This window comes from Mustela erminea, chromosome 8, assembly GCF_009829155.1.
Source record: "Mustela erminea isolate mMusErm1 chromosome 8, mMusErm1.Pri, whole genome shotgun sequence".
NCBI classification, from domain to species: Eukaryota; Metazoa; Chordata; class Mammalia; order Carnivora; family Mustelidae; genus Mustela; species Mustela erminea.
The window spans coordinates 89,261,654-89,287,600 of record NC_045621.1 but is presented as its reverse complement, the minus strand read 5'-3'; the positions used below and the strand labels follow the sequence as shown (position 1 = coordinate 89,287,600).

General features: G+C 34.9%; 1 protein-coding gene across 4 annotated transcripts in view; it reads right to left on the bottom strand.

Moving 5' to 3' along the window:
• Nucleotides 1-25,947, bottom strand: part of LRP1B (LDL receptor related protein 1B) — a 1,969,831-nt gene that overhangs the window by 665,736 nt on the left and 1,278,148 nt on the right. For all 4 annotated transcript variants that reach the window (XM_032356230.1, XM_032356231.1, XM_032356232.1 and 1 more), the window contains 2 exons: nt 13,347-13,547; nt 7,001-7,246 (listed from right to left, as the gene is read on the bottom strand). In XM_032356230.1, the coding sequence (XP_032212121.1) occupies nt 7,001-7,246; nt 13,347-13,547 (447 nt within the window). The remainder of the gene's footprint in view (nt 1-7,000; nt 7,247-13,346; nt 13,548-25,947) is intronic.

Sequence of the window (25,947 nt, the reverse complement as noted above, 5' to 3'; positions counted from 1 at the left end):
AAATATTACTGGTGTGATATACATAATGGCAGAGGATATAGAATCTATGAAATTCAAACTGATAAATTTATAAGATTATATCACAGTCTGTCCATCAATATTCTCAAGAGCTATTTTTTATTCGTTTCATTGTTTTTCTCCATTTAATTACTTATCTGAAAAATTCCTGGATATTACTCCTTAGTCATTCTGCTTTATATTTCAGGTTTCTTAAAACGTTATCTATTTTTTCCATTAATAAGTGGTAAGAATCTGCATTTGGGGTGTGTGTATATTTGAAAGAGAGAGAGTGATTTCATTGAGGGTTAAGAGACTGAGCAAAAATCTTTGCATTTCTAAGATACTGCTCAGTGCTTTTTTGCTAGGTTGTATTTAATAAATACCCAAAGATATAAATGTAGTGAAAAGAAGGTCTATATGCACCCCAATGTTTGTAGCAGTAATGCTCACAATTGCCAAACTGTGGAAGGAGCAGAGATGCCCTTCAACAGATGAATGGATAAAGATGTGGTCCATATACACAATGAAATAAATCAAGCAGAGAAAGACAATTATCATATGGTTTCACTCATATGTGGAACATAAGGAACAGTGCAGAGGACCACGGAGGAAGGGAGGGAAAACCGAATGGGAAGAAATCAGAAATGGCAACAAACCATGAGAAACTCTCGAATGTTGGAACCAAATTGAGGGTTACCAAATTGAGAGTGGGAGGATGGGGTAACCAGATGATGGGTACTAAAGAGGGCACATGTGATGATGACACTCGATATTATATACAACCAATAAATCATTGAACACTACATCAAAAACTAATGATGTATTATGTGCTAACTGAACATAAATAAATAAATAAATAAACCAGAAATTACATAAGTGAATGAATGCTTAATTATAAGAATCAATAAACAAATAGCCCAGGATACATCAAATAGAGAGGAGATAAAAATGATTATGGGAAGACAAAAATAAGAAAAAGAATGAAGTAAAAAAAGGAGTGAATGAGGAAGCAGAAAGATAAAGAGGAATTGTTCAATAAACATTGGTCAATGTGAATGAAACTAATAGAGGAGTACATGAATGCAGAAGATAATTGATATGTCTGAAGTTTAGTACATGCAACTAATTCCTACAAATCAGTAAGAAAAATGCAGTGATCTTAATAGGAAAATGGCCAAAGGAAATGAAGAGATGCAAAAGGTTAACAGGAGTATAGAGAAATGCTCAAATTCATTATTAGAAAAATACAACTAAAGCAATGAAATATCACTTTACTCCAATATATTGGATAATAAAACTAGAAAGTTTAATTATTTTAAGAGCTGGCAAGGATGTGGGGACTTTGGAAGTGTACTGTTGGTGAAGGTGGAGACTGTTCTACCATTCTGAAAAGAAACTGGTTCTACTTTCTCATAGGAAGTATAAGTAATACTATGAGTCAGTATTTTTGGCCCCAAATAATTTTCATGCAGATTTGTACAAATAAGCAAATGTATATCTATGGCAGCATTACTTGTGCAGAGATTTGGGGTGATTTGATCATACTTACATTGTAGAGTGGATAAACAAAAACAGGTGGGTACATGCCATATGATACTACATAGTGGTTAGAAACAATAGATTAGCTGTACATATAGCACAGATTGAAAAACTATTAAAAACTTGTTACTATTTTAGGTAATAGAGGAAGCTGTTGCATTGAACAAGCATTTGCTACAAAATTATTTTTACATATTTCAAAAGAGGTATAAAATAACTAATACAGTCTCAGCTTTTAAGAAAGTTTAAGTCTAAGTGGTGACAGAAATAAACTCATAGACATACACTATTCAAAGGCATTACAAGAGTTTGAGGGCACACCATATATAGAGATGGCCTGGATCTTTGTAGTAGCTTGTAAAAGCTCTTGCTTTGGCGTCCGGTGGAAAGAAGTTCAAAAGCTTTGCTCTAACATCTCTGCCACAGGCCCTGGGTAAATGAAATAGCCCGTCTGGATCTCAGTTTCTAAAGGTATAAAGTCAGAGTATTAATAATATCTGTTGGTTTCCTGTAAGTTATAAATGAATTGCCCATCGCATTGTAGATGCTTGATAAATGGTAGTTGTTAGTAATATTATAATAATTAATTTGAAGAAAAATCCATAGAGGAGAAGGTTTCAGAGTACAGGATTTCCAGAATGTAGAAGATACTGTCATCCTGAAAGGTCACAGATGATAATGAACGGAGTATGTGAAGGAGATGGTACAATAAAGGGATGTATGTGAAAGTACTTCTACATTTTGGCCACTATTTATTTACTACCATTACTAAAGAGCAAAAAAGTAATAATGTGCCTCAGATGGAAATTCACAGTGGATGATAATGAAAGATTAGTTTGGTTAAAAAGATAAAAATTTAAAAAAATATAAAATGAAAAATAAATAAGAAATAAAATAAGAAAAAATGAAAAGGGCCCTAAATAGCAGATTGAAGAATTTGATGTTCTTTCCATAAATAATTCATTTATTCTATTTTAAAATCATAACTAGACACTGATACATAAAAGTATTTTACTAACATAAAGAAGTGGATTGCCAAATTATACCACCCTCCAGCTTCCCTCCCCTGATCTTTTCACATTTATTTACCATTATTCCCCAACATAGTTCACCTATCATTACTTTGTTCTCTTTTTCTACTTTTTCCTCTTTATTCTACTTGGGCCTCTTTCCATTAACTTTCATCTTCCAGATTTTGATTTCCTTCTCTCTTAAAAAAAAATACTGTATCCTTTCAAGTTTCAATATATTTTTCTTACAAACTAAAGAAACAAGAGGATGAAAACAAAGAGGCCAGAGGAAGGACTGCCATCATCATCACAACATCTGTAGCTCCTGGCTGGAACTGTGGTACAGATGTTACCAACTGGAGAAGGAGGACTAAGTCCAAACTTCGTGGAGAACACAATTAAGATATGGAGAGAGAGGGCAGCAAAGAACTGGGGAAGTCAAAGATAAGTTCAGATTGTGGGCCCTGAAGACCAGAAGAAAACTAGGGATGCTGCCAGGACTATGGATAATTAAGAGAATAGAAAGAGTATAGTTCAGCCAACTAATTTTGAGATGATTCAATGCTACCCAGTTAAAGAGAATTGGATAGTAGGAAAAACAGCATAGCTAGAAATATAAATGCCACAGTAATTTGATTTGAGATGATAAAGGAAGATCTCCAAGAGAACATATGTACGGGTACATGAGAATTAAGGTTTGGAGTATGTAATGGGCACAGTTTATCAATAGAACACTACATTTATACAGTTTTGTTTTTATGAAATTATGGATTATATCAATAATCTCCTAAAAATGATGTAAATTGAATTGAAAAATAAATATAACTTTTCTAAAATATTCACAATATTTTCTTTTGGCATCTAATATAATTTTCACAAAATATTTTGTGGTTTAGTTAATAAAAAATGGACAAGAAAAGACATATTTATTGAATACTCCTTTGTTCCTAGACACTTAAGGGAAATAAATAGCACATATAACAAACTTCTCTTACCCTGAAGAGCTTATAATTTGGTGGATGAAAGAAAACAGCATACCAAAAAATTAACCATATTCAAGGCAATATGTATTACAAAAAAATTAACCATATTCAAGGCAATATGTATTACAAAAATTATTTTTTCTTTATTTTTGTTCAATATTTGACAATCTCATCTCTAAAATATATCTTCAATCTGTTCTTTTCTTTCTTAGTGGAGGTCACCAATTATCTTTTTTCTGAGCAACCTCCTTTCAACCGGTCCCTGTATCAAATATAATTTTTAAAATCTAAAAGTGGAAATAGAATAGAATAAGATCCACACAAACATTGGTGGGGAAATCTAACCTAATTCGGGCTAAGAGAAGATAAGAAGGAATGCTATAATATTCTTCCCTATGTAACTAGAAATATGCTGCATGTTTGCAAGTAAGTTGTCTACTAAACAGAAAAGAAACTAGAGATAATACAATCAGCAGCAGTATTTTGGATGTTCATAGTACAAAGAAATGAACACTTCAGGAGAAAAGTGATTAATGAATTACATATTAAGGCAGAAACATATAAAGAACTGATAAAGTATTGAAATATCCAAGAAAAATGAGTACAGCTATATTAAATAAAAACTGAAGCTCATAAAATAGTACTTATGGAAATCTCTATATTTAACTAACAAGATATTAGTAGTGAACTTAGAGAAAATGGAATCAGTTCAGCAATTCAGCAAAAGCCAGATTGTAAAGAATTTAGGAAGTAAGGAGTTGAGAGAAATAAGAAAATATGAAAGAACTATAGAAGATTCAAGAGCAAAAAGCATGGAGGAATCCTGATTCTAATTTGAAGCATAAAAAGTACCATTATTCTTTACTTTTAAAATGCCAAGAAGAATAAGCACAGGTATTGCATTCAGTAGAAAGGACACATTTTAGAAGTGGGGACCCAACTTGAAAATGATAGAAAAAAAGTAAAAAAAGAAGGATGAAAAAAATATATTATTTTCAAAATCCAATAGTTAATGGTTAATTCATTTTTTATTGAACTCTGAATCTACTATAGGTTTTCAAAAAGAGAAAGGAAGTGAGTAAAATACAGAATAAATTCTTTTTATATATAAAAATTGGTTTAAATAAATAATAATCTTCAATAGCTAACAAAACCTGTATTATCTGTAATAATATAAATGCTGACAATGGTATTTGGTCTACTATGTGTTTCAGAAGGGATAAATTACCAGCAGGTTAAAGTCTCTGTACAAGAAAGCACCATATTAACTGTAAAAGGTAAAATATACCTTTACTTCCTTCTTAAATTATAAACAAAGTAGGTGCAAAATATAGCAATTTTAACAGTGAGAACTGATGCAGTACTGTTAGAGTTTCTTTATGAGCTTAGAGTGGAAGGAGCCAATTACATTAGGAAGATTATCTTTGCATCTGGTCACATATTCAAAGGTTGAATTATTTTAACATTGAACATGAGTTGTTACTGATTACATAGAACACAAAAGCACTAAAATAAGTCAATAATTTTGTCATCTGTATCCAAAAACCAGTTATGGAGCCAATTCTCATGTAAAATATGATTATACTTTGATCTACTGTTTCTCCAATCCAAACATGTCCATAAATAAAATGACTATTATCACTGTGACAAATTGTTATTTTTTTTTCAGCCTCTCATGCCAATTACTTTGTACCAGATTCTTGGAAAAGAGTCGAATAAATGTCTGCTAAATGTATGCATCTCTGACTCAAATTTTAAAAGCCAGGAGAAATAATTACAAAACAACGTTTGAAATAAAAGAATAAAATAACAATATTCTCTGCAAAAATATAACACTTTTGATTTTATATTATTTTTCTATAAGTGGGTTGAATATTATATAAAACATAAGAGAATAACCTATAACTTCATTTTTTACTTCAAGCTGCTTATTATTTCATCAGAAAGATAAGGAATATAGAAGACACATAGATGGAAATATACAACAGTAAAATTAAAAATGCGGACACGTATTTTCATGGAGAATATATTCTAGACATAGGAGAAATAGAGAAAAAGAATATTTGAAAGACTATTCCCTTAAAGAAGAAATATTTGAGCACATAGGTCTGAAAGAATACCCAGGATATTTTGAGAAAAAGAAGGGAAATACAATCTAAGCAGAAGGAACAAAATGAGAAAAGTTTATGATGTATAAGTTCTTAGCTGTCTGATAAAACCTGTATGCCGGTTACCAGAAAGTCTTAAAAAGTGCAAAAACAGTAAGAAAAAAAGCAAATAAAATAAATTTACATAGGCAAAGGAATAAAACACTGTATACTAAAATGCTGTTACCAATATTGAACAAAAAGACACTACTTTGGGATGTAGTAATATGCATTCTTTTTATTAAGATATTTGATAACAGCTTGAACAGTAGGTCTAAAGACTCCCATTATTGAAGTAATAGTGGTTTCTAAAGCCTGAATATATATGATATTTTGAAATATCAGAACAAGTTTAACATGATGTGAATGTCTATTACTTCAGTTGGAGATACACAGTTGCTGCTAATAAGTAGTATTAACTTACCGTGAGACATTAAAGAAAATAAAGGTAATATTTTCCCCCAAAACATCCAATTTGTTAAGTACCTAATGGGTATGTGGCACAGTAGCACTTTCTCCTGTTTAGTTTTGCAACATACTATAAGGAAGACATAGTTAAAATGTATGTATATGTAGCCTGCCTAATATCATGTCTGTAATGAATGCCAGATGCAGGGTCAAAGTTCAGTCAGATTCTATAATCTCTCTTCTTCCACTATGGAATCTGATCTAGAGAATCATCATAATGTTTTAAATGGACAGTTAGAAGATGAACACAGCCAGAACAGAGTTTATTTAAAGAGTAGAAGACATAAAACTGGAAGTATGGGCTAGGACCAGACTTTGGAGGGTTCTGAAAGCTTCAGAGAAAAATAAAAGTAAATGCTTTTGATAGTATGAAAAGAAACTTTTTGGGAGGATGATGATGAAAGTAGCATTTCAAGAAGGAACGAACCAATCTGAAGGATGGTGGTTACAAGGATACTGTAATATGCTCTGTCCAGAAGATTTTGGAGTAGGTCTAAAATTATACATTCAGGGCACCTGGGTGATTTAGTTTGTTAATCATCTGCCTTTGGCTCCAGTCATGATCCTATGGTCTTGGGACAGAGTCCCAGTGGGCAGTCTTTCTCCCTTTGCCCCCCTCAAACTCTCAAACAAATAAGTAAAATATTTTAAAAATAATTTAAAAATGAAAAATTATACTTAAATGCCTCACTCAAACTTAGTTGAATCCTTTTATTAATTCTTCGAAGGTGTTTTTGGAGTATTCTCTCAAGATCTATTCTTAAATATACTGAGATACACAACACAGGGTAAAAAGAAATAAACAGAAAGGCACTTGCTATTCTTCAGTCTAGCAAAACACACATCTACTTACCAACACTTGTGCAACTTTCCCCATCCACATCCAGCTTCCACCCTTCATAGCATGAACACTTGACTGTGTGCTTGTGCTGCTCACACACTTGACTGCACTTTAGATGATTGCTACAATAATCTATAATTTCACACGTTTTATTGTCTTTGTTGAGCTGAAGTCCTTCAGGACAGGAACAGACAATTCCTCTTCCAGGAACAACAGAACAGTGATTGCTACAGCCTCCATTGTTCAGTGAACATTCATCTATAAAAGGAGGGGAACAGATTACAGGGCATTATCAATTGTTTTGCTCAATTAAATACTAATCATTGAACTCAATTCTCTAAGGCTAGAATTAGAGCAAGGATATTATAAATGAATAGAGAGAGCTCTCTGGATTTTTTTTTCAGGGATTGGGGTAGGAATGATAAAATAATTCATCGAACGACCAAATATAATTCTACATGATAGAAACTGGGAATGGAAGCTTTTCATTTCTGTAAAATTTTAAAGTATACTTTGTTTGACCCCATAGAGGTAAAGTGTGTTCAATGTTTCTTTCTATTATAACTGGAAAAATTATGCTGAGCCTTTCAGCTGTTGAGCAAAATCAGTTGCTAACGGCTCCCCAAGGACATACATTGATGATCTGAAAATTTGACTTGGTTCAGTGTATATAAACAGGCATATATATATATATATATATATATATATATATATATATATATTTCTACATCTAGTGTCTGATTCATAATGATAATGCAGGATGGATTAGTTTGCTCTTTACTGGTTACAGTCATTTATTTTTAAGTTATGTAAGTTGTACATTACACCCTGTATATTGGTTATTGTGATTAATTCAATGAGGTCATGGAAGCATCATAAATAATATACATATACACAAAAAGGTTGACTTGGTGTTTGTACTAAAATAATGAGCAACCAGTATTTATTACATAGATAATATGATTGGTTTATAAAGAAAGAAACCCTTTCTACCATAGTCTTATAATTTAGAATTGCATTACATATATTTATTTCTGATTCTATTTCATTATAAATTGTAAGGTCCAGAGGGTGTACAAACTATTTGCTCTGTTTAGCAGTGTATATCCAATAACTAGCACAGTGCCTACCATATAATAAACAGTTAACAATATTTTTTCAATAAAAAAATGTCCAAATGCACAAATTGAGCCACTACCCCCAAATTGAGCCACTACCTGTCCATTTGGGAAAATTTCAAGATGACCTACTTATGCCATTGATGAAAATAGCAGATAACTGTTTTTTCAAACACACTACTTCCTATTCCTATCTATTACTAGATACATAGGAATAAGGCTAAAAGAAGCTTTGCTTTCCTTCACTTTAAAAATATTTTTAAGTTGTTCTCAAAACCTGTCTAATTAGGTGTTTTTTGAGACATGCTAAAACAGAATGTTGTTCAATGATTGACAAATTGCAGTAATAGTCACTTATGTCCCTCAAATATTTCCTGCTGTCTATGAAAATTTATCTAGTTCAGAAATTGAGCTTAAGTATAACACTTTAAAAATATTTCTACCTTTTTTTAAGTTCTATATAGGTCAACTTTTCTTCGTACTATTTGTCACCAGAAAAGAAGTTACAATAATAAGAAAAGGAGAATGATTATATTAACTATTTTCTCTAAGAACTCAAGTTTGGCATTATTTTAGAAGAAAAAAGTAGATTCATTTGGCTCTCCCAAAAATGTTTATTCACCCATATCATAGTCATTTCAAAACAATAATCATTTTAAGGTATTTTCCCCATTTATTTCAAATGTCATTCTTTCTCAAGAGAATTACTGTAAAGAAGTATCATCATACCCAGGTGAAAAAAACAATTGTTATAGTTCTCTTAGCTTATTTCAAATATGACCATTCTTCTGATACTATCGGTGGAATGAAGTCATAGATTTTTTTAAAAATAAAATTTACATTGATATCTAAATCGAACATATAAATTTAATGCCAGTATTTGTGTGGCTAGTCCCTTGTTAATTCCTCCTTAACCCTAAGCATGTCATTATATCCTGAAACTTTCTTTCTTTTCTTTTTTTTTTTATTTTTTAATTTTATTTACTTGAGAGAGAGAGAGAGAGAGGTAAAGCACAGGCTGGGGGAATGGTAGGCAGAGGAAGAGGAAGAAGCAGGTTCATGGTAGAGCGTGGAGCCCGATGTGGGACTTGATCCAGCCCTGGGATCATGACCTGAGCCAAAGGCAGATGCTTAACTGACAGAGCCAACCAGGTGCCCTAATCCTGAAACTCTCTTTTAAATTTTTATTACTTAAAAAGAATTTCTCATTGATCAAGCTCTAGTCAGGTTCCTGGGAAACTTTTGGTCAACTAGTCCTCAAACTGGCTTATAAAAATTGCAGACCCTTAGTATAAAGAATTTCAATCTTCACTCCCTTCCCCAATCATACTCCTGTCACCACCCAAAAAGAGATTTCACCAAACACTAGCATAGTTTCTAACCGCTTAGGACAGCATCCTAGTATGACTCCAGTTCTGTTAAAGTACCTGCTTGAGAAAGCTCTATGCTGATGGGAGAATTGACGGTTTGCTCCAGCCAAAACCTGGTGATAGGCAGACAGGCCCTGGAGTCTCGTCTTCGAACAATTACTTTAAAAAACTTGCAGTTATAACTATTTTCTCTGCACATTGAATATGTAATCTTCTACCTCCCAGAACTGTCTTTTCAAGGACTTGAGAAATGTCTCTTTGAAATGCAAGCATTCAAGAACATAACTCTTCCACTCTTGCTGGCAACCCTGTGGGTGCTTTGTTTTGAGTTGTACCACCATCTCTAGTCAAAGATACGAGAAATTTGTTTCTCGTCACAAGATCCATGGCCGAGTCACATGGATCAACCCCCTTATCACCTCTTGGTGCCTTTCCCTTACCATACTCCAGGCTGAAAAATGCTTTTAGTCTTTTGTTTCAGAGAATTTGATTTCAGGTCACAAGAAATATTCTTCTCTGCTGCAATAATAAATACTGAATAAAATCAATCCTCCCCATTTTTTTTTAAGATTTTATTTATTTATTTATTGACAGAGAGAAATCACAAGTAGACGGAGAGGCAGGCAGAGAGAGAGAGAGAGAAGGAAGCAGGCTCCCTGCTGAGCAGAGAACCCGATGCGGGACTCGATCCCAGGACCCTGAGATCCTGACCTGAGCCGAAGGCAGCGGCTTAACCCACTGAGCCACCCAGGCGCCCGAATCCTCCCCATTTTACCTAGTGTCCAGCTTTGTTTATCTTTGATATACCCTTATAGTAAAGTTTAACAGTTAACTCTAGTCTTGAATGATTCAAGATTTTTCTCATTTGTTTCTTAAATAATATCTATTTCTTAAAGTATATACATTTCCCCTTGAAATCATTTGAAAATCCCCCTGAGAAAAATATCTTTTCACTAGGATTAAGAAAATTATTTCATTCAGTGTTCCTTTACTTGATTTTTGTTTTGGTTTTGATTTTGTTTTACAGATCAGATTTATCTGGAGAAAACAAGAATCTCTTCACTAGTCAAAGAGTATGATTTTTTCCATCCTAGGATATCTCCCAAGTATTAAGTCTACAGATTACAAATTATTTTCATACAATATATTTTTGTACAAATTTACATGTATTGAGAAATAGGATATCAATCAATCCCTGTTACCTTTTTAACAGAGGATGGTAAAAGAGGGAACACTAAAAATAAGTAAATAAATAAATAAATAAATAAATAAACAGCTTTTTTGAAAACTATTTCAAAGGAGCAAACAGAAGAGGGCAAAACCTACATTTTCATCATATACAACATACGGTTAAAACAAAACAAAACAAATAAACAAAAAACCTCTTTCGTCTTTGGGACTCTCTCTCTCTAAAAAGAATTTCCTAGCTACTAGCTAAATGCATGACAATTATTTAAAGTTAATTCACTTGTTATATCATCTTTTATATCCACTGGGTAAATAACTCATTATGGTGGCTGCTGCGGCACTCATAAACCAATACCCTTCTTAGCTGGACAGGATCTAACCAACGACTGATGGGCAAGGATCTTGAAAATAAAAGACCAAAGTGCCATTTCTCTATAGGTACCAATATTGCCTATAAGGATTCCATCTATGGAACTATAGTACAAAGGTACACACAAAAGGTAGGAAAAGGAGAACCATAGAAAGTAATTCAATTCTTTGACCAGTATTTGTTTTTGATTTTCATTTCCCTAACTTTCCTTCAACTTCACCTCACAAAGGGGACAGTATAGAACTTCAATATCCCATAGTGCTATAAGCAGGATAGAACTGACTTTTATCCTTTCTGGAATGACCACACCTAGCTTTATTGTAACCTCTTTCACCCCTGTAATTCTTTGAAATGTTTGAGCAAGTTTCCTAAGCTGATGAATATAGTGGCTTGACAGCAAGAGGCAATTTTCAGTCTTGAGGCAAATGAAGAAATAAATTCAGAAGAAATCCCTTTTGCTCTTTTATTTTACTAATTCAGAGAGCAGAGGACAGGAAAATAAGGCTGTGTTTTTATAGCATTATTTTCATTTTTCTTGATGATTGTATTTTGTCTTCTTTGCCTTCATTTAACCTGAAGGTTGAGAAAAGATAATTTCTTTCAATACCTATAGTGCATCTGACATTATTACCATGATTTCCTGCTCAATATCATGATCTCCTTTTCTGTTATGAAGAATCTGACATTTCAAGAAATTAAGTTACCTGCCTAGATGATTTAATTGAAGTAACTGAAGAACAGAATCTAAACCTGTCAAAATCTTGATTTTTTCCTAAATTTACACATTTTCAATTTTAAGAGCAAAGATAGTTTCCTTCTTTCAGAATTGTTCTTACAACCTTCACGAACAATCCTCACATATGGTAATGCAAGAGATATTTCCATCCACCAATCTACTCCATAAGGGGAATAAGTTGGGAGAAAAAGAAGTAAGTACAGATGAGCTAAGTCTGTTACCTTGTATTTGTTACCTTGTATTTGTTGCTTAATTTTAGGATTTTTGAGGGGAGGTGGCGGGGGGTTGAATCATTTTATTTAAATTTTAGCATCCCAGGGGTACCTGAGTGGCTCAGTCCTTTTGGCATTCTGACTTTTTATTTTTGGCTCAGGTCATGATCTCAGGGTCCTGAGATCCAGCCCTGTGTGGAGCTCTGAGCTCTATGTTGATAGGGGAGTCTATTTCAGATTCTCTCTTTGCCTCTCCTCTGCCCCTCCCCTTGTTCTCTCTCTCTTACTCTATAAATAAATGTCTTTATAAATAAATAAACAAATAAATAAATTTTAGCATGACTGAATGAAGATTGTTACAGTTACTGTTTCAAGGGTATTTTATAGAATCACAGAATCTTTGGAAGACAGGACACTTATTGCATAAATCAAAACATAATAACAGATTTTTTATCACTCAGTATTCTATTAGTACTCAATTCAGATCAAAATATGATAACTTTAGGCTTAAATGTAGTTGTCTTTTTTATTTTCAATTAGGTAGCTTCATCATTTCCTAAAGTCATTTTCTCAGTCCCTAGTCACCTCATTATTGTTCTTATCATTCTATTAAACCCTTCCTCATTTTCTATCGATATCACCTTCAGTATTATCTAGAAAACATATTTTGAAAATCTCCTTGCTAAATGTCTGATCTCCCCACAGAGAAGGAAATGTAATTTTCTTTATATGTTCTGGTTGGCATAAAAAAGATGACTAGTCAAAAGTGATTTCAAAGCCCAAAAGCTATCAGATTGAAATAATCACTTTAACTAGATATAGCATGCCCAAGAAAGCTATTGTAAGAGGACTAAAAACTTCAGAGAAAATTATATAAACTTGAATAATATTCAGTTGGTTTTATTGTTCAATTTCTTCCTTTCCGTTCCTCTTTTTAAAAAATATTTCTATTGTAATGATTGGAATGTGTAATAAAATCCACTGGATGTTAGTAAACTCTATCCCATAGAGTTTGTCCATAATAAAAAGGTTCTCTTTTTGAGAATGACTCACTGACAAAAAAAATATCATTTCATTGTGGAAACAACATTAACCATCCAGAGCTCTAAGTGATGAGCACAATTATACAATTAAGTTAGTTGGCTATATAGTCCAGACTTTTCTGCTTCATTATCAGAAATTTCTGTTCATATTTTAAAAACTTTTACAGACTTACAGTTCCTGAAAAATGGAGATAAGATCTGATGCTAAACATTACATTTAAAGGAAATAAATGGAAGGAGTGTATGCTACTAGAATTATCAGCAAGTGGACTAAATGTTTCTAGTCTCCAGAAAGAAACAAATCAGTGAAACATGCAATACCACAGAGATCGCCTTCATCAGACCCATCTGGACAGTCCCTTCTCCCATTGCAGAGTTTCTCTGGCTGAAGGCAGGCTGTAGTGTCATTAGCACAAGGGTACTTGGGTGGTCCACATAAAAAACTGTCACAATCATCTTCATCTGACTGATCTTCACAATCGATATCTCCATCACATATCCATGCTTTATTGATGCATCTCCCTTAAGGAAACAGAAACATCATCCATTTGATTGTTGTAATTAAGTCACTGTCATAATGAATAGTCATTACCATCTTCAGTCAGAGGCAGAACTATGTGCTATTACCAAGAAATCTATTTGCTTATAGTGTGACAGTTTATTTTCATGACTATTTGAATAGGTCTCGCACTCCAGTTAAAATGATCTTAAAGTTAAAGCCACGATATTTTCCTTGGTTTCAAGTTATTGTCTAGCTCTATTAATAAAACAACTTGTGGACTAATTGAAAGCCTTATTATGATACTTAAAAAAAAAAACAAAACACTAAACAAGCATTTGTACCTAAGTCACTTTTAGAGACCTAAATTCAGGTACATGTAATTTGTGATTTTGCAACCCTAAATTAAAGCAAATGGTTTATTTCACAGGAGAATAGGTCCTTCTGTAACTCTTCCTCACACCTAGACATGTGTATCCTTTTCATTAAATATAAATGTTATTAAACATCGTGATAGCTAAGGTATATACAGACAGGTGTTATTGAAATATGTTTTTCTTTATTGACTTTGAAAGGGAAAAAAATGATTATTGTTTAGCCAGCAGTTTTCAAAAGTAATAACATGAAACACAGAGAAAGCAATGGCCACTATCTATGTCAATCTTTTTTCACTCTAAAATTTTCCAGAATGGTTATGTTTTTCTTCTAATTAATTCTTTTCTAGATTATGCAATGTTAAGGTATAATGTAATTAAAAAATGGACTTGAAGATAAATACTGGTTATTAGCTGACTGTATACCAACAACTCATAAAAGGAGTAGGACAAATGAAAGGGAAAAGAAAAATACCAGATTGTATATGTCAGAGTCTATATATTCAGATGTCTATGTCAAACTTAAAGATTACTAAATTTTAAAATAATCAAAATATTGGTGAAAAGATGTTTCATTTGCAGAAATACATAAATAATTTTCCATGCTATGAAGTCAAATGAGAAAAAAAAGCACAAATCATCAGTTCCATAGTTAATATAAATACATTTCATAATCAACATTAGTTACTGATGAAAACACTCTTAAAATAAGAAATGATGGGGCACCTGGGTGGCTCAGTCTGTTAAGCAGCTGTCTTAGGCTCAGGTCATGATCTCAGGGACCCAGGATCCAGCCTCACCTCGGGTTCCCTGTTCAGCAGAGAGCCTCCTTCTCCCTCAACCTCTGCCTGCTACTCTGCCTACTTGTGCTCTCTCTCTCTTTTTCTGTCAAATAAAATCTTAAAAAAAAAAAGATGGAGATTTCACTGTTCAATTTTATATAAATGGAGAAACATTATAAGCTTTGCCTTTACATCACAAATAAAACTAATAATTTTATTATTTATATTATCCTGGAAATACTATATAATATAATTAGATAACAGAAATAAATGAGGTATAAAATTAGAAGAGTATTATTATGTGCAGTTACTAATCAAATAATCATAAAATCAATAAAAACTAAAAATTATAAGAAACTAAGAATAAAAAAAGATAGCTACTTTCAAAAATTATACAGGAATTTGTAGGTTTTATATCTCAATAGACTATAAAAGAAGATGGATCTAAAAATCTATCATAAAACAAAGTATTTAGGTTAACTATATAAGAAGTATAGAGAATGTATATGCAGAAAATTAAAAAGTGTACAAACAAACCCAAAAGAAGTCTTGGCCAAAGAAATAATTTGGTCTGAGAGAAGCTTTATACCTGTAAAATATTTCCCTAAAATAATAACAATATTATTACAATCCTATAAGCTTATCCTAAATTTAAGAAAATAAGAATGCAAATAACGTTTGGAGTTTTCATGAAAAAGAGAAGAAATTTATGAGTAGGACTGTAAATGCCAACTATGTAGAAGTATTTTGAACTAAAAATAGTCAAAATATATTTTTTAATAATAATTTTAGCAGCATAAATTTTAATTTGTAAAAATGTAGTTTTACAACTGAAAATAGTCTTTTTTTTTTTATAAACATATATTTTTATCCCCAGGGGTACAGGTCTGTGAATCACCAGGTTTACACATTTCACAGCACTCACCAAAGCACATACCCTCCCCAATGTCCATAATCCCACCCCCTTCTCCCAAACCCCCTCCCCCCAGCAACCCTCAGTTTGTTTTATGAGATTAAGAGTTACTTATGGTTTGTCTCCCTCCCATTCCCATCTTGTTTCATTTATTCTTCTCCTACCCACTTAAGCCCCCATGTTGCATCACCACTTCCTCATATCAGGGAGATCATATGATAGTTGTCTTTCTCTGCTTGACTTATTTCGCTTCTGCTTGACTTATTTCGCTAAGCATTATACCCTCTAGTTCCATCCATGTTGTCGCAAATGGCAAGATTTCATTTCTTTTGATGGCTGCATAGTATTCCATTGTGTATATATACCACTTCTTCTTGATCCATTCATCTGTTGATGGACATCTAGGTTCTTTCCATAGTTTGGCTATTGTGGACATTGCTGCTATAAACATTCAGGCGCACGTGCCCCTTTGGATCACTACGTTTGTATCTTTAGGGTAAATACCCAATAGTGCAATTGCTGGGTCATAGGGCAGTTCTATTTTCAACATTTTGAGGAACCTCCATGCTGTTTTCCAGAGTGGCTGCACCAGCTTGCATTCCCACCAACAGTGTAGGAGGGTTCCCCTTTCTCCGCATCCTCGCCAGCATCTGTCATTTCCTGACTTGTTGATTTTAGCCATTCTGACTGGTGTGAGGTGATATCTCATTGTGGTTTTGATTTGTATTTCCCTGATGCCGAGTGATATGGAGCACTTTTTCATGTGTCTGTTGGCCATCTGGATGTCTTCTTTGCAGAAATGTCTGTTCATGTCCTCTGCCCATTTCTTGATTGGATTATTTGTTCTTTGGGTGTTGAGTTTGCTAAGTTCTTTATAGATTCTGGACACTAGTCCTTTATCTGATATGTCGTTTGCAAATATCTTCTCCCATTCTGTCAGTTGTCTTTTGATTTTGTTAACTGTTTCCTTTGCTGTGCTAAAGCTTTTGATCTTGATGAAATCCCAATAGTTCATTTTTGCCCTTGCTTCCCTTGCCTTTGGCGTTGTTCCTAGGAAGATGTTGCTGCGGCTGAGGTCGAAGAGGTTGCTGCCTGTGTTCTCCTCAAGGATTTTGATGGATTCCTTTCTCACATTGAGGTCCTTCATCCATTTTGAGTCTATTTTCGTGTGTGGTATAAGGAAATGGTCCAATTTCATTTTTCTGCATGTGGCTGTCCAATTTTCCCAACACCATTTATTGAAGAGGCTGTCTTTTTTCCATTGGACATTCTTTCCTGCTTTGTTGAAGATTAGTTGGCCATAGAGTTGAGGGTCTATTTCTGGGCTCTCTATTCTGCTCCATTGATCTATGTGTCTGTTTTTGTGCCAGTACCATGCTGTCTTGATGATGACAGCTTTGTAATAGAGCTTGAAGTCCAGAATTGTGATGCCACCAACGTTGGCTTTCTTTTTCAATATCCCTTTGGCTATTCGAGGTCTTTTCTGGTTCCATATAAATTTTAGAATTATTTGTTCCATTTCTTTGAAAAAGATGGATGGTCCTTTGAGAGGAATTGCATTAAATGTGTAGATTGCTTTAGGTAGCATAGACATTTTCACAATATTTATTCTTCCAATCCAGGAGCATGGAATATTTTTCCATTTCTTTGTGTCTTCCTCAATTTCTTTCATGAGTACTTTATAGTTTTCTGAGTATAGATTCTGTGCCTCTTTGGTTAGGTTTATTCCTAGGTATCTTATGGTTTTGGGTGCAATTGTAAATGGGATTGACTCCTTAATTTCTCTTTCTTCTGTCTTGCTGTTGGTATAGAGAAATGCAACTGATTTCTGTGCATTGATTTTATATCCTGACACTTTACTGAATTCCTGTATAAGTTCTAGCAGTTTTGGAGTGGAGTCTTTTGGGTTTTCCACATATAGTATCATATCATCTGCGAAGAGTGATAATTTGACTTCTTTGCCGATTTGGATGCCTTTAATTTCCTTTTGTTGTCTGATTGCTGAGGCTAGGACCTCTATTACTATGTTGAATAGCAGTGGTGATAATGGACATCCCTGCCGTGTTCCTGACCTTAGCGGAAAAGCTTTCAGTTTTTCTCCATTGAGAATGATATTTGCGGTGGGTTTTTCATAGATGGCTTTGATGATATTGAGGTATGTGCCCTCTATCCCTACACTTTGAAGAGTTTTGATCAGGAAGGGATGCTGTACTTTGTCAAATGCTTTTTCAGCTTCTATTGAGAGTATCATATGGTTCTTGTTCTTTCTTTTATTGATGTGTTGTATCACATTGACTGATTTGCGGATGTTGAACCAACCTTGCAGCCCTGGAATAAATCCCACTTGGTCGTGGTGAATAATCCTTTTAATGTACTGTTGAATCCTATTGGCTAGTATTTTGTTGAGTATTTTCGCATCTGTGTTCATCAAGGATATAGGTCTATAGCTCTCTTTTTTGATGGGATCCTTGTCTGGTTTTGGGATCAAGGTGATGCTGGCCTCATAAAATGAGTTTGGAAGTTTTCCTTCCATTTCTATTTTTTGGAACAGTTTTAGGAGAATAGGAATTAGTTCTTCTTTAAATGTTTGGTAGAATTCCCCCAGGAAGCCGTCTGGCCCTGGGCTTTTGTTTATTTGGAGATTTTTAATGACTGTTTCAATCTCCTTACTGGTTATGGGTCTGTTCAGGCTTTCTATTTCTTCCTGGTTCAGTTGTGGTAGTTTATATGTTTCTAGGAATGCATCCATTTCTTCCAGATTCTCAAATTTGTTGGCGTAGAGTTGCTCATAGTATGTTCTTATAATAGTTTGTATTTCTTTGGTGTTAGTTGTGATCTCTCCTCTTTCATTCATGATTTTATTTATTGGGGTCCTTTCTCTTTTCTTTTTGATGAGTCGGGCCAGGGGTTTATCAATTTGATTAATTCTTTCAAAGAACCAGCTCCTAGTTTCGTTGATTTGTTCTATTGTTTTTTTGATTTCTATTTCATTGATTTCTGCTCTGATCTTTATGATTTCTCTTCTCCTGCTGGGCTTAGGGTTTCTTTCTGTTCTTTCTCCAGCTCCTTTAGGTGTAGGGTTAGGTTGTGTACCTGAGATCTTTCTTGTTTCTTGCGAAAGGCTTGTACCGCTATATATTTTCCTCTCAGGACTGCCTTTGTTGTGTCCCACAGATTTTGAACCGTTGTATTTTCATTATCATTTGTTTCCATGATTTTTTTCAATTCTTCTTTAATTTCCCGGTTGACCCATTCATTCTTTAGAAGGATGCTGTTTAGTCTCCATGTATTTGGGTTCTTTTCAAACTTTCTTTTGTGGTTGAGTTCTAGCTTTAGAGCATTGTGGTCTGAAAATATGCAGGGAATGATCCCAATCTTTTGAAACCGGTTGAGTCCTCATTTAGGACCGAGGATGTGATCTATTCTGGAGAATGTTCCATGTGCACTAGAGAAGAATGTGTATTCTGTTGCTTTGGGATGAAATGTTCTGAATATATCTGTGATGTCCATCTGGTCCAGTGTGTCATTTAAGGCCTTTATTTCCTTGCTGATCTTTTGCTTGGATGATCTGTCCATTTCAGTGAGGGGAGTGTTAAAGTCCCCTACTATTATTGTATTATTGTTGATGTGTTTCTTTGATTTTGTTATTAATTGGTTTATATAGTTGGCTGCTCCCACGTTGGAGGCATAGATATTTAAAATTGTTAGATCTTCCTGTTGGACAGACCCTTTGAGTATGATATAGTGTCCTTCCTCATCTCTTATTATAGTCTTTGGCTTAAAATCTAATTGATCTGATATAAGGATTGCCACTCCTGCTTTCTTTTGATGTCCATTAGCATGGTAAATTCTTTTCCACCCCCTCACTTTAAATCTTCGGGCTTAAAATGAGTTTCTTGGAGGCAACATATAGATGGGTTTTGTTTTTTATCCATTCTGATACCCTGTGTCTTTTGACAGGGGCATTTAGCCATTTAACATTCAGGGTAACTATTGAGAGATATGAATTTAGTGCCATTGTATTGCCTGTAAGGTGACTGTTACTGTATATGGTCTCTGTTCCTTTCTGATCTACCACTTGTAGGCTCTCTCTTTGCTTAGAGGACCCCATTCAATATTTCCTGTAGAGCTGGTTTGGTTTTTGCAAATTCTTTCAGTTTTTGTTTGTCCCGGAAGCTTTTAATCTCTCCTTCTATTTTCAATGATAGCCTAGCTGGATATAGTATTCTTGGCTGCATGTTTTTCTCATTTAGTGCTCTGAAAATATCATGCCAGCTCTTTCTGGCCTGCCAGGTCTCTGTGGATAAGTCAGCTGCCAATCTAATATTTTTACCATTGTATGTTACAGACTTCTTTTCCTGGGCTGCTTTCAGGATTTTCTCTTTGTCACTGAGACTTGTAAATTTTACTATTAGGTGACGGGGTGTGGGCCTATTCTTATCGATTTTGAGGGGCGTTCTCTGAACCTCCTGAATTTTGATGCTCGTTCCCTTTGCCATATTGGGGAAATTCTCCCCAATAATTCTCTCCAGTATACTTTCTGCTCCCCTCTCTCTTTCTTCTTCTTCTGGAATCCCAATTATTCTAATGTTGTTTCGTCTAATGTGTCACTTAGCTCTCAAATTCTCCCCTCGTGGTCCAGTAGCTGTTTGTCCCTCTTTTGCTCAGCTTCTTTATTCTTTGTCATTTGGTCTTCTATATCACTAATTCTTTCTTCTGCCTCATTTATCCTAGCAGTGAGAGCCTCCATTTTTGATTGCACCTCATTAATAGCTTTTTTGATTTCAACTTGGTTAGATTTTAGTTCTTTTATTTCTCCAGAAAGGGCTTTTATATCTCTCGAGAGGGTTTCTCTAATATCTTCCATGCCTTTTTCGAGCCCGGCTTGAACCTTGAGAATTGTCATTCTGAACTCTAGATCTGACATATTACCAATGTCTGTATTGATTAGGTCCCTAGCCTTCGGTACTGCCTCTTGTTCTTTTTTTTGTGTTGAATTTTTCCGTCTTGTAATTTTGTCCAGATAAGAGTATATGAAAGAGCAAGTAAAATACTAAAAGGGTGGCAACAACCCCAGGAAAATATGCTTTAACCAAATTAGAAGAGATCCCAAATCGTGAGGGAGGAGAAAGGGGATAAAAAGTGGTTCAAAAAGGAAGAAAGAAAAAAACAAGAAAAAAGAAAAAGAAAAGAAAAGAAAAGAATTAAAAAAAAGACAACAAATAAGAAAAATATAAAAAAGAAAAAATATATATATTAGATAAACTAGTTAAAAAACGTTAAAAAAGAAAAAGGTAAAAGTTAAAAAACAAAAAATTTAACCAGAAGGCAAGAAAAAAAACAAAAAATGAAAAAGAAAAAAAATTAAATCAACTGTAAGATTAAAAAAAATCACAGGGAGAAAGCCATGCGTTCCGTGCTTTGTTTTCTCCTCCTTTGGAATTCTGCTGCTCTCCTTGGTATTGAAACCGCACTCCCTGGTAGGTGAACTTGGTCTCGGCTGGATTTCTTGTTGATCTTCTGGGGGAGGGGCCTGTTGTAGTGATTCTCAAGTGTCTTTGCCCCAGGCGGAATTGCACCGTCCTTATCAGGGGCCGGGGTGAGTAATACGCTCGGGTTTGCTTTCAGCAGCTTTTGTTCCCTGAGCGCTTTCCGTAGAGTTCCGGAGGACGGGAATACAAATGGCGGCCTCCTGGTCTCTGGCCCGGAGGAGCCGAGAGCCCAGGGCCCCACTCCTCAGTGCGCCCTCAGAGAACAGCGCCCAGTTACTCCCGTCTGCCTGACCTCCGGCCGCGTTCCGAGCTCACCGAGCCTGCGACCCGTTCAAGGTAACACCAAGCTGTGAGCTTACTGATGGCTCTGTCTCTGTAGCTGGCTTTCCCGTTCCAATACCTGCAAGCTCTGTGACACTCAGACACCCCCGATCCTTCTGTGACCTTGCGGGACCTGAGGCCACGCTGACCCCACGTGGGCTTCGCCCCGGTTTAGCCTCTGGAGCGATGTCCCTCAGCGGAACAGACTTTTAAAAGTCCTGATTTTGTGCGCCGTTTCTCCGCCGCTTGCCGGGAGCCAGCCCCTCCCCCCGGGGTCTATCTTCCCGTTGCTTTGGATTCACTTCTCCGCAGGTCCTACCTTTCAGAAAGTGGTTGTTTTTCTGTTTCCAGAATAGCTGTTCTTCTTCCTTTCGATCTGCTGATGGATTTTCAGGTGTTTGCAATCTTTAGATAAGCTATCTAGCTGATCTCTGGCTAGCTGAAGTAGTCTCAGCCTGCTACTTCTCCACCATCTTGACTCCTCCTCAGTCAAAATATTTTTAACAGAATATCAATCAACACATCAACAATTGAATAGGATAGAAATATCAAATACTCATCTACCTGGTATATGGTTTTAATATACAAAATTGGCTGTTCAAAATAGTACAGATAATGGAATTAAAAAATTGGTGATGTAAGGAATACTGCTTAGCGTTCTGGAGGGGAAAAAAAAAGGCTGAATCTTGATCCTTACACTAAAACATATTCTAAGTGGATCAAAGAAGTAATCATTTTATTTTATTTTTTTAAAGATTTTATTCATTTATTTGACAGAAATCACAAGTAGGCAGAGAGGCAGACAGAAAAAGAGAGGGAAGCAGAGTCCCTGCCGAGCAGAAAGCCTGATGCAGGACTCCATCCCAGGACCCCGAGGTTTGCCAAAATGCACAAGGATGTATTATAAAGACATGTGTTGACCTGAGCCAAAGGCAGCAGTTTAACCCACTGAGCCACGCAGGTGCCCCAATCATTTTAAAATAACAATGATAAATGCATATACATTCTAGAACAAAATAGATATGAAAACAAAACAACAAAGACTTGAAATAGTCATTATACATATCCAGAAAATATGACGAACAAATTTGCAAACAATCTCATAAATACATTTGACTTCACATTGCAATATAATATAGTGGGATATAATCCCACTATAAATTCAACACAAAGAAATTAGAAATTAGAAATTTTCAAACTAGAAAAATTTTTATTATATGTGAAAAAGGGACTTTCTTTAAAATATAGAAGGGCTATTACAAATAAAACAAAGATCAAAAAAAAACAATACAATTGTAAAATTAATGAATCAACAATGACTTAAAAACCTATGATGACCAAAAATATCTTTTAATGAAAAAGCTAAATAAGCCATTTGATATAATTTTTTTCCTCTGCCAGATTGGTTTGGTTTAACAAAAAAGAATAATAGATAGAGATTTGACAAGATTGTAAGCAACATCCCCAATATTGAGGGGGCTTCAAAACAGAATAATTTGTCTAGGGCAATCTGACAAAATCTAACAAATAAAAAATGCATTAATTCTTCACCAGAGTAATTCTAATTTTAGATGTTTTCTTATTAACAGGTTTGCCAAAATGCACAAGGATGTATTATAAAGACATGTGTTGCCGCTTCCTACATACTAGCAAAAGACTGAAAACAGCTTAAACCATTATTGCAAAACTGGTGACATCGATTACAATGCATCCATGCACTGAAATTACACATTTGAGTGAAAAAGAATGAGAGAATTTTACTCAGGTAATATAACACAATATCCAAACAGGAAGCAAGATGGCAGAGGACCTGAAATGACATCAGGTCCCAGGAGTTCAGCTAGATAGTTATCAAACCATTCCAAACACCTACAAACTCAACACGAGATAGAAGCACCAATTCTAGGAACAGAAAATCAACCATTTTCTAGAAAGTAGGGGTTTGGAGAAGTGAATCCAAAATGATGGTAAGATGGAATGCAGGGGGAGGAGCCAGCTCCTGGAAAGTGATTGAGCAACTGAGCACAAACTCAGAACTTTTATAAGTCAGCTCCCCTGGGGGACATCACTCCAGAGGCTAAGTAGGGGTGGAGCCCTTGCAAGGACAGTGTGGTCTCAGAACCCACAGGGTCACAGAAAGATCAGGGGCATCTGAGTATGGCAGAGTTCCCAGGTATCACAGTGGGGAAGACAACTACAGAGATGGAGCCAAGGAGTTACATTAACCCTTGATCCAAGGCACTGTTGGGCCACTGCTCTTCAAGCAGGGACCCCACAAGTGGCAGATCTGGAGAAACCCCCTCCATCCTCCTCTGGGAGGAGTGGCATGGGGGTGAGTGGCAGCAATCTGCTGGGTTTGGACACTCCAAACATGGCTGTACGCCAGAGATAGAAAAACTCAGTCACAGGCCAGGTGAGCTCAAAGTACGGTCAGAGACCAGGGAGATAGGAGGAATTGACTGCTTTTCTCTGAGAAGTGGGGCCCTGGGCTCTCAGCTCACTCCATCTGGAGACTGTGAGGCTGCCATTTTCATTTCTGTGCTCCAAAGCTCTATGGAAAGTGCTTAGGAAACAAACGATACTGAGAACGAACCCAAGTAGATTACTTATCCTGGCCCCTGGCAAGGACAATGCAATTCTTCCTCAGGCAAAGACATTTGAGACTCACTGTGAACGGCCCCTCCCCCAGAAGATCAGCAAGAACATCTAGCCAAAAGCAAGTTCAATGAGAATATTGGAACTCCAGAGGTAGGGGAAAGCAATGCATAGAATTCATGGATTTTTTTTCCTTGATCCTTAAGTCTTTCAAAGTTAAACTTGTTAAATTTTACTTTTTTTCCTTATTCTATTTAAAAAATTTTTCCTCTTTCAACATTTTTTAACTAGTTTATCTTAACAATATATTTTTTAAAAAATATCTTTAAATCTTCATTTTATAGTCATATTTTATCCCTCCATTGTATTTAATTTTATTTTTTGTATACATATAGGTTTTTTCTTTAAAATTTTGAAATACAATTTCTTCTAATATATTAAAATATACCCTAAATCCAGCACATAGCTTTGTTCTAGTCTCCAACCTGAGCAAATTCTCTCCTCTTTTTCCAACCAACTTATCTTATCAGTTCCATTTTTAGAATTTTTTTTAAATTTTTACATTTTAGTCATATTCCATCTCTTCATTATGTTCAACCTTATTTTTGTATATATATGTCTTTCTTTCTTTAACATCTTGGGAAGTAATTTCTTCTAAGATACCAGAATACACCCCAAATAAAGTAGGTGGCTCTGTTCTATTCACCAGTATAATACATATTTCTTTTTTTTTTTAATTTTTAATTAAAAAAAATTTTTTTACCCCTTTCTTCTTCCCCCAGTTTTGGGTCTCTTCTGATTTGGTTACCGTACATTTTTGGGGGATCTTTGCCAGCCTTTTAATATTTTATTCTCTCATTCATATATTCCTATCTGAAAAAAATGACAAGATGGAAAAACTCACTACAAAAAAATAGAACAAGAGGCAGTACCAATGGCTAGGGACCTAATCAATACAGGCATTGGTAATATGTCAGAATTAGAGTTCAGAATGATGATTATCAGTGAGCTATCTGGACTCAAAAAAGGCATGGGTATATTAGAAAAACCCTTTCTGGATAAATAAAAGAACTAAAATCTAACCAAGTTGAAATTTATAAAAGCTATTAATGAGATGCAATAAAAAATGAGGATGCTTACTGCTAGAATAAAAGCGGCAGAAGAGTGAATTAGTGATATAGAAGACCAAATGACAGAGAATCAAAAAGCAAACAAAAGAGAGACAAATGCCTACTGGACCATGAAGGGTGAATTTGAGAGATAAGTGATGCCACAATGAAACAATATTAGAATAATTGGGATCCCAGAAGAAAAAGAAAGAGAGAGAGGGCCAAAAGGTATATTGGGATGAATTATAGTAAAGAATTTTTCTAATATGGCAAAGGGATAAAGCTTCAAAATCCAGGAGGCACAGAGAACCTGCCTCAAAATCAATATAAACTAGGTCGTCTAATAGTAAAACTTACAAGTCTTAATGACAAAGAGAAAATCCTGAAAGAAGCTTGGGACAAGAAGTCTGTAATATACAACAGTAGAAATATTACAGTGGCAGCAGGGTTATCCACAGCGACCTGGCAGTCCAGGAAGAAGTGACATGATATATTCAGAGCACTAAATGAGAAAAATATGCAGACAAGAATACTATTTCCATCAGTCTGCCACTGAAAATAGAAGGAAAGATAGAAAGCTTCCAGGACAAACAAAAATTAAAATAATTTGCAAACCCCAACCAGTCCCACAGAAAATATTGAAAGGGGTCCTCTAACCAGAGAGAGCCTAAAAATAGTAGACCAGAAAGGAACAGAGACAATATACAGTTACAGTCACCTTGCAGGCAAAACAATGGCACCAAATTCATATCTTTCAGTATTATGCCTTGAATGTAAAAAGGCTAAATGTCTCCAATCAAAAGACACAGAGCATCAGAATGGATTAGAAAAACAAGA